The sequence below is a fragment of the Littorina saxatilis genome, linkage group LG7 (assembly GCF_037325665.1).
Source record: "Littorina saxatilis isolate snail1 linkage group LG7, US_GU_Lsax_2.0, whole genome shotgun sequence".
In the NCBI taxonomy this organism is placed as follows: Eukaryota; Metazoa; Mollusca; class Gastropoda; order Littorinimorpha; family Littorinidae; genus Littorina; species Littorina saxatilis.
This window is the reverse complement of record NC_090251.1, coordinates 57,289,187-57,308,380: the sequence shown is the minus strand read 5'-3', so window position 1 is coordinate 57,308,380 and position 19,194 is coordinate 57,289,187. Positions and strand designations below refer to the sequence as shown.

General features: G+C 42.6%; 1 protein-coding gene across 1 annotated transcript in view; it reads left to right on the top strand.

The window, feature by feature from the left end:
• Positions 1-19,194, top strand: part of LOC138971874 (atrial natriuretic peptide receptor 2-like) — a 54,806-nt gene that overhangs the window by 15,110 nt on the left and 20,502 nt on the right. The window contains exons 3-13 of the mRNA XM_070344712.1: positions 822-956; positions 1,768-1,986; positions 6,576-6,682; positions 9,194-9,301; positions 10,619-10,726; positions 11,624-11,765; positions 12,351-12,487; positions 12,801-12,897; positions 17,788-17,890; positions 18,262-18,358; positions 18,666-18,843. Coding sequence (XP_070200813.1) covers positions 822-956; positions 1,768-1,986; positions 6,576-6,682; positions 9,194-9,301; positions 10,619-10,726; positions 11,624-11,765; positions 12,351-12,487; positions 12,801-12,897; positions 17,788-17,890; positions 18,262-18,358; positions 18,666-18,843 — 1,431 coding nt within the window. The remainder of the gene's footprint in view (positions 1-821; positions 957-1,767; positions 1,987-6,575; positions 6,683-9,193; positions 9,302-10,618; positions 10,727-11,623; positions 11,766-12,350; positions 12,488-12,800; positions 12,898-17,787; positions 17,891-18,261; positions 18,359-18,665; positions 18,844-19,194) is intronic.

The window sequence follows — 19,194 nt, the reverse complement described above, 5'->3', positions numbered from 1 at the left end:
ACATCGTCTGCTGTGACTGGCAATCAGTTCACTCATAGAAACAGGACAGAGTTATGTATGTACATCGTCTGCTGTAACTGGCAATCAGTTCACTCATAGAAACAGGACAGAGTTATTTATGTACATCGTCTGCTGTGACTGGCAATCAGTTCACTCATAGAAACAGGACAGAGTTATCTATGTACATCGTCTGCTGTGACTGGCAATCAGTTCACCCATAGAAACAGGACAGAGTTATCTATGTACATCGTCTGCTGTGACTGGCAATCAGTTCACTCATAGAAACAGGACAGAGTTATTTATGTACATCGTCTGCTGTGACTGGCAATCAGTTAACTCATAGAAACAGGACAGAGTTATCTATGTACATCGTCTGCTGTGACTGGCAATCAGTTCACTCATAGAAACAGGACAGAGTTATTTATGTACATCGTCTGCTGTGACTGGCAATCAGTTCACTCATAGAAACAGGACAGAGTTATTTATGTACATCGTCTGCTGTGACTGGCAATCAGTTCACTCATAGAAACAGGACAGAGTTATCTATGTACATCGTCTGCTGTGACTGGCAATCAGTTCACTCATAGAAACAGGACAGAGTTATTTATGTACATCGTCTGCTGTGACTGGCAATCAGTTAACTCATAGAAACAGGACAGAGTTATCTATGTACATCGTCTGCTGTGACTGGCAATCAGTTAACTCATAGAAACAGGACAGAGTTATCTATGTACATCGTCTGCTGTGACTGGCAATCAGTTCACTCATAGAAACAGGACAGAGTTATCTATGTACATCGTCTGTTCTTCCTCCCGGTGCAGGTATGAGCGGGGTGGCCATGCTGGCCTCGCACTGGAACATACCCGTGTTTGGCTGGGTGTCCAACAACCACGAGCTCAAGGACAGGGAGACCTACTCCACTCTCATCCGGGTACTCGGGCCGCTCAATAAATTCTGTGAGTATCTCACTTGGTGCTGTATGCCATGCTGTTCCCTTTTTCACCGTCACAGTAAAACGCTATAAGGATGTCATCAAAACGCGTTGTCAAAAATAAGCGGCACAAGAGAATGTTCATAGGAATGTCCATGTCAATTTTCATTAATGTCCATTGAGTTTAAAAAAGAAAGTTTTTAGACATGCTTTCCACACACTTACACACATATATAGGGAGACCAAGCTCCCCTCCGCCCTCGTTAAATCATTCGGTCAAATATTGACACAGTCAAGTATTGTTTGTTTGTTGTTTTGACATTCAGTCAAGTATTGACTACATGTCAAAACAAGAAACAAACAACCACCAACACTGTAGCCAACACCATGAACTACATGTCCTCACCTTGTCATCCTCTACCCCCGCCCCCCTCTTGCTTGCAGCCAACACGATGTACTACATCAAGCTGTTGTTCCGGTGGTTGCGGTTCGCCATGATCTACATGCCCTGTTCAACCTTCTCGATCTGTTTCCCCTTGCAGCCAACACGATGTACAACATCAAGCTGTTGTTCCGGTGGTCGCGGTTCGCCATGATCTACATGCCCTGTTCAACCTTCTCGCTCTGTTTCCCCTTGCAGCCAACACGATGTACTACATCAAGCTGTTGTTCCGGTGGTCGCGGTTCGCCATGATCTACATGCCCTGTTCAACCTTCTCGCTCTGTTTCCCCTTGCAGCCAACACGATGTACTACATCAAGCTGCTGTTCCGGTGGTCGCGGTTCGCCATGATCTACATGTCTTGTTCAACCTTCTCGCTCTGTTTCCCCTTGCAGCCAACACGATGTACTACATCAAGCTCTTGTTCCGGTGGTCGCGGTTCGCCATGATCTACGACACGGACACCGAGTACCGCGCGGTGCACAACGCCATCGCCACCTACCTGCGGAGACCTGACGGCGCCAACATCGTCACCTCCACCCACGGGGTCCACGTCGGGAAGCCGGACAGCGAGGTGCGGGACATCTTCCTGCAGATCAGGAAGTACGCCAGAGGTCAGTCGTCTTTTTATTGTTGACTTATTCATGTATTGATTTATCCAAGCGGAGCGCGGGCGGAGCCCGCGCGTAGCGAGGTAGTTTTTTTTTTCATCTCCCAGCACTGAAATTTTTTTTGCCAAGTGGTGTCTGTCTGTGAACATTGTTCTAGAATTCATCTTTTAGCACAATATTAGCGACACTGTTTGGACAATTCTATTAAAATTAGGCGTACAAACTGATTTTGTTTCGGGGAATCCTCTCAGAGGATCAGAATTTTCATATAATATCATCGGAAGCTGTTACAACGGGAAAATGTGAAACTTTTGTCACTTTTTAACATGGAATTTCATCTTTGAGCGTTTCAAGCGGACTTTAATAAAATAGTTATTTGCGAATTAAGCAGCGGAAGACACTCACCGGTTCAACATGTGTATGGTCATTAAACCTCAAAACATTTCAGTAAGTGGTTTAGACAAACACCTCGGAAATGTGAGGGTGACTGGTTTGTAGCTGAAGAGTTTTTTTCTAAAGTGTGTTCTAAATACAAATGACGTACTGGTAATGATGTAATGAGTTGTTCTAATCTTGTTCTTGGAACTCTTGCTGTTCCAAGCTTGTTCTTAGCAAGTCTTGGTGACGAGAACAAAGACTATCAATGAAATCTTTAGAAATAACCTCTGACAACGACGACGATGACGACGACGACGACGATAACAACAACAACAACAAATGACAACGACGACGACGACGACAACAACAACAACAACAACAATAACAACAACAACAACAAAAACAACAACACGAGAACAACAACAATCACGACAACGAACATGACAACAACAACACCAACAACTACGACGACAACTACAACGACTGGGTTATGATGACATCACCAATGATTTATCAAATGTTCAGTGTCAAGGCTGTTAAAAAATCGTTAAATCCTATTTCTTCACTGATTCTTATGAAATTTTAAAGGTAGGTTTGTTGTCCCCAACTTATTTTCACTCCATACTTTTCCAGAAGAAAAACATAATTTTGGCAGTTAAAAACCGTTAAATTTCAATTCTTCACCGATATTTATGAAATTTTGTGGGTAGGTTCGTTGTCCCCAACTGATTTTCACTCTATACTTTTCCAGAAGAAAGACATAATTTTGGCAGTTAAAAAACGTTAAATTTCAATTCTTCACCTATCTTTATGAAATTTAGTGGGTGGGTCCGTTGTCCCAAACTGAATTTTAAGACATACTTTTCCAGACAAAAAACCTTATTTTTGGCAGTTAAAAACCGTTAAATCTCAATTCTTCATCGATATTTATGAAATTTTGTGGGTAGGTTCGTTGTCCCCAACTGATTTTCACTCCATACTTTTCCAGAAGAAAAACATAATTTTGGCAGTTAAAAACCGTTACATTTAAATTTTCACCTATCTTTATGAAATTTAGTGGGTGGGTCCGTTGTCCCAAACTGAATTTCAAGACAAACTATTCCAGTCAAAAAAACTTATTTTTGGCAGTTAAAAACCGTTAAGTCTCAATTCTACACCGATATTTATGACATTTTGTGGGTAGGTTTGTTGTCAGATTTGACATGATGGCAGAATTGAAAGTGTGAGATATCCTGATGTTTCACAATTTATGCTGCATAATTCAGCCCCATAGGCGCTTGAATTTTAGGTGGAGTTGGGTTTTTTTTCAGCCCAAACCAGTAACCCCCACATGGTTTTCATGTCCCTTTCTGAGAGACTTCAAGAAGTTTCAATTTGACGTCATGATTAGCCTGCCGCATTAGCAAGTATGAAAACACGTCATCGATGACACATTTTAAGACAGAGAGAGAGAGAGAGAGAGAGAGAGAGAGAGAGAGAGAGAGAGAGAGAGAGAGAGAGAGAGAGAGAATCATGTACACACAGATGGACGACTTCGCTTGGGGTATGTACTGCCCGGCAGTACACATCTACTTTATCCAAGCGGAGCGCGGGCGGAGCCCGCGCGTAGCGAGGTAGTTTTTTTTTTCATCTCGCAGCACTGAAAATTTTTTTGCCAAGTGGTGTCTGTCTGGACATTGTTCTAGAATTCATCTTTTAGCACAATATTAGCGACACTGTTTGGACAATTCTATTAAAATTAGGCGTACAAACTGATTTTGTTTCGGGGAATCCTCTCAGAGGATCAGAATTTTCATATAATATCATCGGAAGCTGTTACAACGGGAAAATGTGAAACTTTTGTCACTTTTTAACATGGAATTTCATCTTTGAGCGTTTCAAGCGGACTTTAATAAAATAGTTATTTGCGAATTAAGCAGCGGAAGACACTCACCGGTTCAACATGTGTATGGTCATTAAACCTCAAAACATTTCAGTAAGTGGTTTAGACAAACACCTCGGACATGTGAGGGTGACTGGTTTGTAGCTGAAGAGTTTTTTTCTAAAGTGTGTTCTAAATACAAATGACGTACTGGTAATGATGTAATGAGTTGTTCTAATCTTGTTCTTGGAACTCTTGCTGTTCCAAGCTTGTTCTTAGCAAGTCTTGGTGACGAGAACAAAGACTATCAATGAAATCTTTAGAAATAACCTCTGACAACGACGACGATGACGACGACGACGACGATAACAACAACAACAACAAATGACAACGACGACGACGACGACAACAACAACAACAACAACAACAACAACAACAACAACAACAACAACAACAACAACAACAACAACAAAAACAACAACACGAGAACAACAACAATCACGACAACGAACATGACAACAACAACACCAACAACTACGACGACAACTACAACGACTGGGTTATGATGACATCACCAATGATTTAAAGGCCGTTAAAAAATCGTTAAATCCTATTTCTTCACTGATTCTTATGAAATTTTAAAGGTAGGTTTGTTGTCCCCAACTTATTTTCACTCCATACTTTTCCAGAAGAAAAACATAATTTTGGCAGTTAAAAACCGTTAAATTTCAATTCTTCACCGATATTTATGAAATTTTGTGGGTAGGTTCGTTGTCCCCAACTGATTTTCACTCTATACTTTTCCAGAAGAAAGACATAATTTTGGCAGTTAAAAAACGTTAAATTTCAATTCTTCACCTATCTTTATGAAATTTAGTGGGTGGGTCCGTTGTCCCAAACTGAATTTTAAGACATACTTTTCCAGACAAAAAACCTTATTTTTGGCAGTTAAAAACCGTTAAATCTCAATTCTTCATCGATATTTATGAAATTTTGTGGGTAGGTTCGTTGTCCCCAACTGATTTTCACTCCATACTTTTCCAGAAGAAAAACATAATTTTGGCAGTTAAAAACCGTTACATTTAAATTTTCACCTATCTTTATGAAATCTAGTGGGTGGATCCGTTGTCCCAAACTGAATTTCAAGACAAACTATTCCAGTCAAAAAAACTTATTTTTGGCAGTTAAAAACCGTTAAGTCTCAATTCTACACCGATATTTATGACATTTTGTGGGTAGGTTTGTTGTCAGATTTGACATGATGGCAGAATTGAAAGTGTGAGATATCCTGATGTTTCACAATTTATGCTGCATAATTCAGCCCCATAGGCGCTTGAATTTTAGGTGGAGTTGGGTTTTTTTTCAGCCCAAACCAGTAACCCCCACATGGTTTTCATGTCCCTTTCTGAGAGACTTCAAGAAGTTTCAATTTGACGTCATGATTAGCCTGCCGCATTAGCAAGTATGAAAACACGTCATCGATGACACATTTTAAGACAGAGAGAGAGAGAGAGAGAGAGAGAGAGAGAGAGAGAGAGAGAGAGAGAGAGAGAGAGAGAATCATGTACACACAGATGGACGACTTCGCTTGGGGTATGTACTGCCCGGCAGAACACATCTACTTAATTACTAGAAGTAGTAGTAGTAGTAGTAATAGTAGTAGTAGTAGTAGTAGTAGTAGTTGTAGAAGTAGAGCCCTTGGTGTTGCAGTTGGCTTGACTGTGACGACCCCTGACCAATTAGCTGCAACGGCAACTGTAACCTTATGATGTGATCTAAAGTTTACTTGTTTTTAATGTGTATTGTTGCTGTTATTAAGATTATTATATTTAAGATTGTAAGGCGCTTAGAACTATTTTAGTGGCGCAGTGGCGCGTAAAATACCTCCATCATTCTGCCACAGGTGCAGGTGGCTGATGACGCCCAGACCTGGATAGCGCGACTCCAGCTTTCCACTGGCAGAAATTTGCCAGCAATGTGATGATAAAGTAATAGAAATGAATAAGACAAGGAATGTTGTTTCAATGATTATCCTGTCAGTGCCGTGGCTGTCAACAATGTGATGATAAAGTACTAGAAATGAATAAGACAAGGAATGTTGTTTCAATGATTATCCTGTCAGTGCCGTGGCTGTCAACAATGTGATGATAAAGTACTAGAAATGAATAAGACAATGAATGTTGTTTCAGTGATTATCCTGTCAGTGCCGTGGCTGTCAACAATGTGATGATAAAGTACTAGAAATGAATAAGACAATGAATGTTGTTTCAGTGATTATCCTGTCAGTGCCGTGGCTGTCAGCAATGTGATAATAAAGTAATAGAAATGAATAAGACAATGAATGTTGTTTCAGTGATTATCCTGTCAGTGCCGTGGCTGTCCATGAGGAGATACATGCTGGTGGCTCACGAGCTGGGAATGACGTCAGGCGAGTTCGTCTTCATCTGCATCAACAGTGACGTCAGTGCTGCATTTTGTTCTCTTGTGATATTTGTCGGTTCTTGTGTGGTGTGTGAGTCGGGGTGGGGGGTATGTGTGTTTATGTATCAATTGGAGATTGGATTTCCCTTCTTTGAGTCATGTGACGTCAGAGGCCGACAAAACTTTATAATTGGGCGTTTCAGGTTGACCGAAACTTTAAAGGAACTACAAAATACACGTCATGTGTTTGATTGCATGTGTGTGTGCTGTTTATAATGTCAAAACAACAACAAAGTCAGTACATGACGTGTGTTTTGTAGTTCCTTTGAAGTTTCGGTCAACCTGAAACGCCCAAATATGAAGCTTATGTGTTTGATTGCATGTGTGTGTGCCCGGGCTCGTTCAATCGTCAAAACAACAACAAAGTCATAGTACCTGAAAGGAATTCGATCGATACATAGAGAATACTACATGGCTTGCTGTGTCGTACCAGATTTACACGAGTTTTTTTTTTAAATATTGAACTGCGAGCGAAAGCGAGCTGTTCACTATTTGAAAAAGCAACGAGTGTAAATCTGGTACGGAACAGCAAGCCATGTAGTATTCTGTTTATCCTACATACTGTACTTACGTGTATTTTACTGAAAATGTCCTGCATTCGAGGCAGCTAAATTGAAGACGCTTGTTTTAGAACCTCGATCTCTTCTAAAGCCTCGTGCAATCTATTACGTCAAAGCAAAGAAACGTCACTCTGAAAGTGTGGCGTGACGTGTTAGTTCTAAAGATTCATCGAGGGTAATTAGCGAGCGCAATTTGTGTTTCTATAATGACGTTTGTCTCAGTGACTTTGGCATCATAAGCAGTGGAAAAACAGGTCCCTGCCAGACTTGCTTGACATGACCTCATTTACATGATATACACACGTGTGATTTGAACGATTATTATCTCACGGGTGTCTCTCTCACGTATGTAGGATAAATAAATGTTATTTGCGTTTTTGACCAAAATATGACATTTTACACAGATCGAGACAGTCATTGTTCTCCGAGACCGCGCTGACTGTCTCGATCTGTGTAAAATGTCATATTTTGGTCAAACACGCAAATAACGTATAATGTGTGTGTGAGTGAAGGGGTACGGGGGGTGCGTGAGTGCGTTGCGTGCGTGCATGTGCTTGTGTATGAGTGTGTGCATGCGCACTTGCATGCGTGCGTGTGTGTGTGTGTGTGTGTGTTTGTGTGTGTGTGGGCGCGCGCGTGTGCGCGTGCGTGCGTGTGAGTGCATGCGCGCATGTCTATCTGATCGTCTCTCTGTCTGTCTTTCTATTTGTCTCGCTGTTTCTCTGTCTGCCTGTCTATGCAGTGTTAACATTGTTACTACTTTACTTCGATTGTACAGCGCTTTGAGAAGGTTCTCCATGGATTTCTGCGCTTTCTGAATATCGTGTTTTACAATCCGCCGAAAGCGGCGTAAAGCTGCCTAAATGGCGGGGTTAAATGCATTCTGATAATCATCGCTCCCCGGCTATCGCCAGTTGTCTCTCTGACCGGACGCGAAAGTCCTACGCGAATCTATCAAAACAAGAATACAGAGTTATCTCCCATATGTTGTTCGCGAGCAGTGTTCGCGAGACGAAAATGATTGCAGATTGGCCGACTTCGACAGTGATCTCTGTTCTGTTCTTCACAGTTATGATAAAGACATCGTTCTAAGGTCAAAACAAGTCGAAATGTTGGGACTGCTGCCGGAAGGAGACCGTAATATATGGTTGCATCACTGTCAACTGGTTACAGAAAAAAAACGTCTGCTCCAGCGAGCGCCGAAACCAAACGGTTGATTATCACGTGACACTTTTGCCATATTTAGAGTTGTTTGCACAGTAAATACAGCCGCGAAAAATAGCTCGCTTGAAACTGTCTTACATATCAATTCCTTTGTAATTTAAAAATTACACAACACCATGAAAAATCATTATCGACGATCGCGAATCTGCTTATATCTATAACACATTACGAAAAGATCTAAATATGTAAAAAATCGATTTCCTCTCCAGAGAAGGAAAACCAAGGCATCCTGTCAGGGATAGAATGAGACCCGAAGGGAAGTAACTCATTTTTGACCTGAGTTCAGGATGGGGTTAAATGGTCATATACGTAAAATAACACTCGTGCAAATACACACGAGTGTACGTTGGAGTTTTAGCACATGAACACAGACGAAGAAGAAGAATGGTTGACACTATTTGTGACCCTCCACCACAGAATGAGTCGCATGTCACCTTTGCATGATTTTCATATTTTTACTTTTTCCTAAAGAGTTTTTTATGCTCTATCCAGTGGTGAAAACCGTTTTAGAAAAGAGCAAAAACTGTTTGAGTTATAAGCCTGTGACTAAGGTGACCCTCACACTGTTACCAGACACTCTCCGGACTTGTATCAAGCCTAGCGCAGAACCGCGCGAGGTGACATGCGACTCATTTCGTGGTGGAGGGTCACATTTTATGTTATTTGATCTCTTGTATGATGACAATTGCCTGTGGCTGTCCGCCAGGTGTACACGCGCAAAGAGCTGCAGCACGACGTGCAGTCGGACAGGGTGTGGCGGAGAAACGACACTGACAATAACGCCGCCAGGACTGCCTTTGAGGCCGTCATCTACGTCAGTTCATTGGCCGATACTCTCACACACACGCACGCTGGCACGCATGCACACACGCACGCACGCATGCAAGCGTGCGCACACGCACACACACACAAACACACACACACACACACACACACACACACACTAACACACCCCCCCCACACACACACTCGCACACACATACACAAACACACACATTTTTAACACCATCTAAACGAAACGCATTTGTACTGTTCAGTCCGTAACTTGAATTGTGATTAAAATAACTGTTGTTCTTATGAGAGCAAGTTCTGCAAATCCAGAGGCTTAGATCGCAGTAAAACAGCATCCCTGAACCTGACCATCGTGTTTTTCACACAGGTGATGTTGGCCCAGGTAGAGTCAGAGTCTGTAGAGGTACTGTAGGGTCTCTAGCTTAGTTGAACCTGACCATCGTGTTTTTCACATAGGTGATGTTGGCCCAGGTAGAGTCAGAGTCTGTAGAGTACTGTAGGGTCTCTAGCTTAGTTGAACCTGACCATCGTGTTTTTCACACAAGTGATGTTGGCCCAGGTAGAGTCAGAGTCTGTAGAGGTACTGTAGGGTCTCTAGCTTAGTTGAACCTGACCATCGTGTTTTTCACATAGGTGATGTTGGCCCAGGTAGAGTCAGAGTCTGTAGAGTACTGTAGGGTCTCTAGCTTAGTTGAACCTGACCATCGTGTTTTTCACACAAGTGATGTTGGCCCAGGTAGAGTCAGAGTCTGTAGAGGTACTGTAGGGTCTCTAGCTTAGTTGAACCTGACCATCGTGTTTTTCACATAGGTGATGTTGGCCCAGGTAGAGTCAGAGTCTGTAGAGTACTGTAGGGTCTCTAGCTTAGTTGAACCTGACCATCGTGTTTTTCACACAAGTGATGTTGGCCCAGGTAGAGTCAGAGTCTGTAGAGGTACTGTAGGGTCTCTAGCTTAGTTGAACCTGACCATCGTGTTTTTCACATAGGTGATGTTGGCCAAGGTAGAGTCAGAGTCTGTAGAGTACTGTAGGGTCTCTAGCTAAGTTGAACCTGACCATCGTGTTTTTCACACAAGTGATGTTGGCCCAGGTAGAGTCAGAGTCTGTAGAGTACTGTAGGGTCTCTAGCTAAGTTGAACCTGACCATCGTGTTTTTCACACAAGTGATGTTGGCCCAGGTAGAGTCAGAGTCTGTAGAGTACTGTAGGGTCTCTAGCTAAGTTGAACCTGACCATCGTGTTGTTCACACAAGTGATGTTGGCCCAGGTAGAATCAGAGTCTGTAGAGTACTGTAGGGTCTCTAGCTAAGTTGAACCTGACCATCGTGTTTATCACACAGGTGATGCTGGCTCAGGCAGAGGGCCCCAATTACCACAAGTTTGAAACGCTCGTCGACCAGGCGGAGAACGTGACGGTCCCTCGCTGGGAGCTGCCTCGTGAAAATACCGTGAGTTCTACAACTTTACTCTATTGTCAGCAAGCATGTCAGTCGTTTCAGATGCAACACTAGTCTATGTTTGGCAATGCTTTCATTAGATTGTTGTTGTTGTTGTTGTTGTTGTTGTTGTTGTTGTTGTTGTTGTTGTTGTTGTTACATTTCGTCAAGTTTCTATTTCATATTAAGTTAATCTTATATGAGACATTGTTACTATATTCAATCAAGGGAAACTGTTTTGTTGAACTTTACGCTTCTACATCAATCAATACAAATTAAGGTTTGTTTCTCTATCTCTCTTTCGCTCTCTCTCTCTCTCTCTCTCTCTCTCTCTCTCTCTCTCTCTCTCTCTCTCTCTCTCTCTCTCTCTCTCTCTCTTTCAACAGTGCGTTTTTTAGTACAATCGTGAAGAAAAATAAAGAGATCCTAATTATCAGAACCACTTTTCCACTCTTTTAAAATCAGACCGTTCAATTATTTGTGATTCCACCATCATGGTGATATTTGGTGAAGCAGACCTTTAACAGAACACTCTGTATTAGTTGCGCAGTTTTCCAACTAGTACTGCAGTTGAAGTGGACACGATGTAAACGTGTTACAATGGGAGGTGCGCGGGCGTGTGTGTGAAGAATTCACTGAGCACTTTGTATTTTGGCCTGTTTGAATGTTATGAGTGTACTCAAGCCAGGCAATATTCCTAGTGTGCTGCACATGATTGAAATAAATCTGATCTGATCTGATAAATAGATCTGATCTTACTGTGTGCGTGTCACGTGCAGTCGTACGTGGATGCCTACGCCCCGTTTCTGTACGACGCGACCAGCATCTGGGCCATCTAATCGCATCTCATCTCATCTTATCTTATCCAATCTTATCTATCTGATCTAACTGTGTGCGTGTCACGTGCAGTCGTACGTGGATGCCTACGCCCCGTTCCTGTACGACGCGACCAGCATCTGGGCCATCCTGGTCAACCGGTCTCTGGAGAACCACGTCAACCCCCGGAACGGCACCCTCCTCTTCCGCGAGGCCCGCACCATCTCCACCATGGGTCAGTAGTATCAGCTTGTAGAGACCTGTCTGTCTGTCTGAGTGTCTGTCCGGCTGGCTGTCTGTCTGTCTGTCTGTTTGTCTATCTGTCTGTCTCTCTGTCTGTCTGTCTGTCTATCTCTCTGTGTGTCTGTCTGTCTGTTTGGCTGGCTGGCTGGCTGGCTGACTGTCTGTATGTTTGTATGCATATCGGTATATCTGTCTGGCTGTCTGTTTGTCTGTCTGTCTTTCTTACTGTCTGTATGTCTGTATGGATGTATGGATGGATGTATATCGGCCTGTCTTTCTGTCTTTTATTCTTTCAATTTTGTTTAATCTTACGATGTTTTATTCTACTTTGATAATATGACGTGCGCATGATGGCTTGGCCACTAAGTCTTCTGTCCTTTTGAGTTGCCATCTCTTCCTTCTGACCTGTCTGGAGCTGGACACATCATGGTCCCCCCCCAATGGTCAATGGTGTCTAGTGCTGTAACTATCTCCCCTTTACCCCCAGGTCTGACCTGTCTGGAGCTGGACACATCATGGTCCCCCCCCTATGGTCAGTGGTGTCCAGTGCTGTAACTATCTCCCCTTTACCCCCCAGGTCTGACCGGTCCCCTTGAGCTGGACCAGAACGCTGACCGGCAGATGAACAACTGGTTCCTGGACATGGGACCCGACGGTCACTTCAGGATATGTGTCAGCATCGTCAACAAGCATAAGGGGGGAGGCGTCCAGACGGTAAGCACTCCACCACCACCACCACCACTACCACCCCCACCAACACCACCATCATCCACATAACCACGACCACTATTACTTCTGACATATAATGCATGCACACACTCCACTATTAGTTTACAGCTTGTTGTTGATCAAACATGCTTATTATATATTTTAACCACAAATTGTTGAATAAAACACATGTACACATTTCTTGTCTCCAATGAGACATTAATTCTTTTTCTGTTAGTCGAGACGCCCCTAGTAAGGAAACAAGCCCCTAAAGGCTTTGCCTTGAGGGCGTAAAACTTACATTTCTCTCTTCCCACAGCCGGACAAGATCCGGTGGCCTGACGGGACGGAGGGCGAGGACAACGCACCGCCGGACACCCCTGTCTGTGGCTTTGAGGGCGAGCTGTGCACCACAGGTCAGTGGGGTGCTGGGGGCCGGGACATTTATGTGGTAGTTTTTTTTGCGGTTTTTGTTTCTTTATTTATTTTGCTTCCTATACTGTGTCTTTGTGTCTCTGCATGTATACGGGTTTGGGTTTGTTTCATGTTGTTTCCTACATTGTGTCTTTGTGTCTTTGTGTGTGCACGTTAAAGATCCCACGATTGACAAAAGGGTCTTTCCTGGCAAGATTGCTTAGGCACAGTTAATAATTGTCTACCTATACCCGTGTGACTTGGAATAATAGGCCGTGAAAGGTAAATATGCGCCGAAATGGCTGCAATCTACTGGCCGTATAAAATTTCATCTCACACGGCATCACTGCAGAGCGTCTAGAACTGTACCCACGGAATATGCGCGATTTAAGACTCATTGATTGATTAATGGTTTTGACTTTTTTTGTTACGTCCAGTCAATACTTGACTGAATGATTTAACGAGGGCGGAGGGGAGCTTTGTCTTGTTTCCTATATTGTGCCTTTGTGTTTGTGTATGTTTAAGGGTAAAGTCTTCGTGTCTTTGTGTGTGTATAAGGGATAAAGCTTGTTCCACTTTGTGTCCTATATTGTGCCGTTGTGGTTTTGTGTGTATACGGGATAAAGCTTGTTTCACTTTGTGTCCTATATTGTGCCGTTGTGGTTTTGTGTGTATACGGGATAAAGCTTGTTTCACTTTGTGTCCTATATTGTGCCGTTGTGGTTTTGTGTGTATACGGGATAAAGCTTGTTTCACTTTGTGTCCTATATTGTGCCGTTGTGGTTTTGTGTGTATACGGGATAAAGCTTGTTTCACTTTGTGTCCTATATTGTGCCGTTGTGGTTTTGTGTGTATACGGGATAAAGCTTGTTTCACTTTGTGTCCTATATTGTGCCGTTGTGGTTTTGTGTGTATACGGGATAAAGCTTGTTTCACTTTGTGTCCTATATTGTGCCGTTGTGGTTTTGTGTGTATACGGGATAAAGCTTGTTTCACTTTGTGTCCTATATTGTGCCGTTGTGGTTTTGTGTGTATACGGGATAAAGCTTGTTTCACTTTGTGTCCTATATTGTGCCGTTGTGGTTTTGTGTGTATACGGGATAAAGCTTGTTTCACTTTGTGTCCTATATTGTGCCGTTGTGGTTTTGTGTGTATACGGGATAAAGCTTGTTTCACTTTGTGTCCTATATTGTGCCGTTGTGGTTTTGTGTGTATACGGGATAAAGCTTGTTCCACTTTGTGTCCTATATTGTGCCGTTGTGGTTTTGTGTGTATACGGGATAAAGCTTGTTCCACTGTGTTTCCTATATTGTGCCGTTGTGGTTTTGTGTGTATACGGGATAAAGCTTGTTCCACTTTGTGTCCTATATTGTGCCGTTGTGGTTTTGTGTGTATACGGGATAAAGCTTGTTCCACTGTGTTTCCTATATTGTGCCGTTGTGGTTTTGTGTGTATACGGGATAAAGCTTGTTCCACTGTGTTTCCTATATTGTGCCGTTGTGGTTTTGTGTGTATACGGGATAAAGCTTGTTTCACTTTGTGTCCTATATTGTGCCGTTGTGGTTTTGTGTGTATACGGGATAAAGCTTGTTTCACTTTGTGTCCTATATTGTGCCGTTGTGGTTTTGTGTGTATGTGGGATAAAGCTTGTTTCACTTTGTGTCCTATATTGTGCCGTTGTGGTTTTGTGTGTATACGGGATAAAGCTTGTTTCACTTTGTGTCCTATATTGTGCCGTTGTGGTTTTGTGTGTATACGGGATAAAGCTTGTTTCACTTTGTGTCCTATATTGTGCCGTTGTGGTTTTGTGTGTATACGGGATAAAGCTTGTTTCACTTTGTGTCCTATATTGTGCCGTTGTGGTTTTGTGTGTATACGGGATAAAGCTTGTTTCACTTTGTGTCCTATATTGTGCCGTTGTGGTTTTGTGTGTATACGGGATAAAGCTTGTTTCACTTTGTGTCCTATATTGTGCCGTTGTGGTTTTGTGTGTATACGGGATAAAGCTTGTTTCACTTTGTGTCCTATATTGTGCCGTTGTGGTTTTGTGTGTATACGGGATAAAGCTTGTTCCACTTTGTGTCCTATATTGTGCCGTTGTGGTTTTGTGTGTATACGGGATAAAGCTTGTTCCACTGTGTTTCCTATATTGTGCCGTTGTGGTTTTGTGTGTATACGGGATAAAGCTTGTTCCACTTTGTGTCCTATATTGTGCCGTTGTGGTTTTGTGTGTATACGGGATAAAGCTTGTTCCACTGTGTTTCCTATATTGTGCCGTTGTGGTTTTGTGTGTATACGGGATAAAGCTTGTTCCACTGTGTTTCCTATATTGTGCCGTTGTGGTTTTGTGTGTATACGGGATAAAGCTTGTTTCACTTTGTGTCCTATATTGTGCCGTTGTGGTTTTGTGTGTATACGGGATAAAGCTTGTTTCACTTTGTGTCCTATATTATGTCGTTGTGGTTTTGTGTGTATACGGGATAAAGCTTGTTTCACTGTGTGTCCTATATTGTGCCGTTGTGGTTTTGTGTGTATACGGGATAAAGCTTGTTTCACTGTGTGTCCTATATTGTGCCGTTGTGGTTTTGTGTGTATACGGGATAAAGCTTGTTTCACTGTGTGTCCTATATTGTGCCGTTGTGGTTTTGTGTGTATACGGGATAAAGCTTGTTTCACTTTGTGTCCTATATTGTGCCGTTGTGGTTTTGTGTGTATACGGGATAAAGCTTGTTTCACTTTGTGTCCTATATTATGTCGTTGTGGTTTTGTGTGTATACGGGATAAAGCTTGTTTCACTGTGTGTCCTATATTGTGCCGTTGTGGTTTTGTGTGTATACGGGATAAAGCTTGTTTCACTGTGTGTCCTATATTGTGCCGTTGTGGTTTTGTGTGTATACGGGATAAAGCTTGTTTCACTGTGTGTCCTATATTGTGCCGTTGTGGTTTTGTGTGTATACGGGATAAAGCTTGTTTCACTTTGTGTCCTATATTGTGCCGTTGTGGTTTTGTGTGTATACGGGATAAAGCTTGTTTCACTTTGTGTCCTATATTATGTCGTTGTGGTTTTGTGTGTATACGGGATAAAGCTTGTTTCACTTTGTGTCCTATATTGTGCCGTTGTGGTTTTGTGTGTATACGGGATAAAGCTTGTTTCACTTTGTGTCCTATATTATGTCGTTGTGGTTTTGTGTGTATACGGGATAAAGCTTGTTTCACTTTGTGTCCTATATTGTGCCGTTGTGGTTTTGTGTGTATACGGGATAAAGCTTGTTTCACTGTGTGTCCTATATTGTGCCGTTGTGGTTTTGTGTGTATACGGGATAAAGCTTGTTTCACTTTGTGTCCTATATTGTGCCGTTGTGGTTTTGTGTGTATACGGGATAAAGCTTGTTTCACTTTGTGTCCTATATTGTGCCGTTGTGGTTTTGTGTGTATACGGGATAAAGCTTGTTTCACTTTGTGTCCTATATTGTGCCGTTGTGGTTTTGTGTGTGTACGGGATAAAGCTTGTTTCACTGTGTGTCCTATATTGTGCCGTTGTGGTTTTGTGTGTATACGGGATAAAGCTTGTTTCACTTTGTGTCCTATATTGTGCCGTTGTGGTTTTGTGTGTATACGGGATAAAGCTTGTTTCACTTTGTGTCCTATATTATGTCGTTGTGGTTTTGTGTGTATACGGGATAAAGCTTGTTTCACTGTGTGTCCTATATTGTGCCGTTGTGGTTTTGTGTGTATACGGGATAAAGCTTGTTTCACTGTGTGTCCTATATTGTGCCGTTGTGGTTTTGTGTGTACACGGGATAAAGCTTGTTTCACTGTGTGTCCTATATTGTGCCGTTGTGGTTTTGTGTGTATACGGGATAAAGCTTGTTTCACTTTGTGTCCTATATTGTGCCGTTGTGGTTTTGTGTGTATACGGGATAAAGCTTGTTTCACTTTGTGTCCTATATTATGTCGTTGTGGTTTTGTGTGTATACGGGATAAAGCTTGTTTCACTTTGTGTCCTATATTGTGCCGTTGTGGTTTTGTGTGTATACGGGATAAAGCTTGTTTCACTTTGTGTCCTATATTATGTCGTTGTGGTTTTGTGTGTATACGGGATAAAGCTTGTTTCACTTTGTGTCCTATATTGTGCCGTTGTGGTTTTGTGTGTATACGGGATAAAGCTTGTTTCACTTTGTGTCCTATATTATGTCGTTGTGTCTTTGAGTTATAAGGGTTTAGATTGTTTCCATTGTGTTTCATATATTGTGTCATCGTTAGAAACACAAGTTGAGGTATGTGTATAAGGGCTTAGGCTGGGGAGAAAATGCGAGAGTTGGAATAAGGGAGTGGGTTTGTGTGAAGCGCTAGCATGAAATTCAACAACTACACTCCCCTCCATCTCGAATAACACGGAAAAAAGTCAATGAATTTTTAAAAACTTCCAATGGCTGTAGCGGAAAGAAATCGTCGGAAATTGAACAAATAATCTCTTCTCTGTCCCAAAAGAAAACCATGACTTTATGTGAACATTCCAGTGACTGTAGCAGAAAGAAATTGCAAGACTTTGACATATCAATGTTATTACGTTTACATATTTGAGCAGTGATCACATTTACCGCAATGCTTATCGATGACTAAAATAAAAACTGGGGGCCCGGTAGCTCACTTGGTACAGCACTGGACTTGTGATCAGTGACGGTATCCATGTTCCACCCCCGTGTCACCACTGTGGCACGTAAAAGACCTCGGTCATTCTGCCAAGAGTGCAGGTGGCAGATTACACCTCAACACGCACACACCTGGGTAGTGCATCTCTGTTGCTGCTAGCTTTCCACTGGGCGGAAGCGACCCACATTTCCAGTCGATGAGACAATAAAGTATTGAAACGAAATGAAATGAAATTACAGAGGAGGAGCATTCAGACGACCCGATGATCTTTGCTTCCATTGGAGGCAGCATTGGAGCCACAGCCGTCATCATCGCTGCCATCACTGTCAACTGTTACTTCAGGTAAGCGGCTTTGTGTCTTTGTGTGTGTGTGTGTGTGTGTGTGTGTGTGTGTGTGTGTGTGTCTGTCTGCCTGTCTGCCTGTCTGTCTGCCTGTCTGTCTGTCTGTCTGTCTGTCTGTCAATCTGTCTGTCAATCTGTCTGTCTGTCTGTCTGTCTGTCTGTCTGTCAATCTGTCTGTCTGTCTGTCTGTCTGTCTGTCTGTCTGTCTCTCTCTCTGGAACATTGTGAAACGTTAATCGATCTTAAAATTGTCTCCCTCTACCCCAACCTCCCCATCGCAATGAACTGTTATGTCTAGGATCACATGTGAAGAACGCCAAATGCTGAAAAACAAAGCTATCACTGTACTCTGATTTCTTCTCCCACTGCAGGCACCAGCGCAACAAGCAGAAGTGGGCCGGCATGATGTGGCAAGTCAAGATGGCGGAAGTCGACTTCCTGTCTGCCCTTTTGTGCGACAGTGTGCGGGTGAGATTGTTGTTGTTGTTGTTGTTGTTGTTGTATTGTCGTGTGAACTAACATTTCCGAACGCAATTCCTTTTTCGATATCTTATGTCAATGTGAAATGAAGAAAAGAAGAAGAAAACCATATCAACCTTCGTTTCATAGGGGAATGTTTGACGAAGAAAGTTTCAAGGCAGAAAACTGAAGGTTTTAAATTGCTTAATATGTATCTTTTGGTTACCGTGCGGAAAGCAGTGTAGAATCAGCCACAGGCAACACTGCGTGCCCATCCATGGTCCTTGACCGTTCAATCTGTGCTTGGTTCCCCCAGTCGAGTTTCCGGACGATGGGGCGACGGAAGAGCTCCATGGCGGCGAAGAAGCTTGGCAAGCTACATGACCAGGTCAACGCCAAGAACGTCAACTTCATGGACCCTGCTCATGCCTCCTTCAAGGCCGGAAGTGACGTCAACGGTGGCAACACTTTCGGCTCCGTCTGCTACTATAAAGGTGTGTTATAGTGCTGAGAGACAAAGAGACGTGAGGGTGTCCTTTAAATGCTCTGCTACTATAAAGATGTTTTCTCTGCTGAGAGAAAAATGACATGGTTAAGTTAGGGTGTACTGGAATTCAACACTACCGGCTCCGTCCGCTACTATAAAGGTGTGTTATAGTGCTGAGAGAATGATAAACAAGTGAAATGTGAGGGTATACTTAAACAGTGTTGTTCCCAGCTACAGAGGGCAAAAGGCCAGTTGGACCTGGATTGAAAATAATGATGTATTGGTCCAAGTTTCCATTCTTTAACCTCCTACATGTCAAAATAATCTGAATGCAAAACTTATTCCCTTACTGTAAATA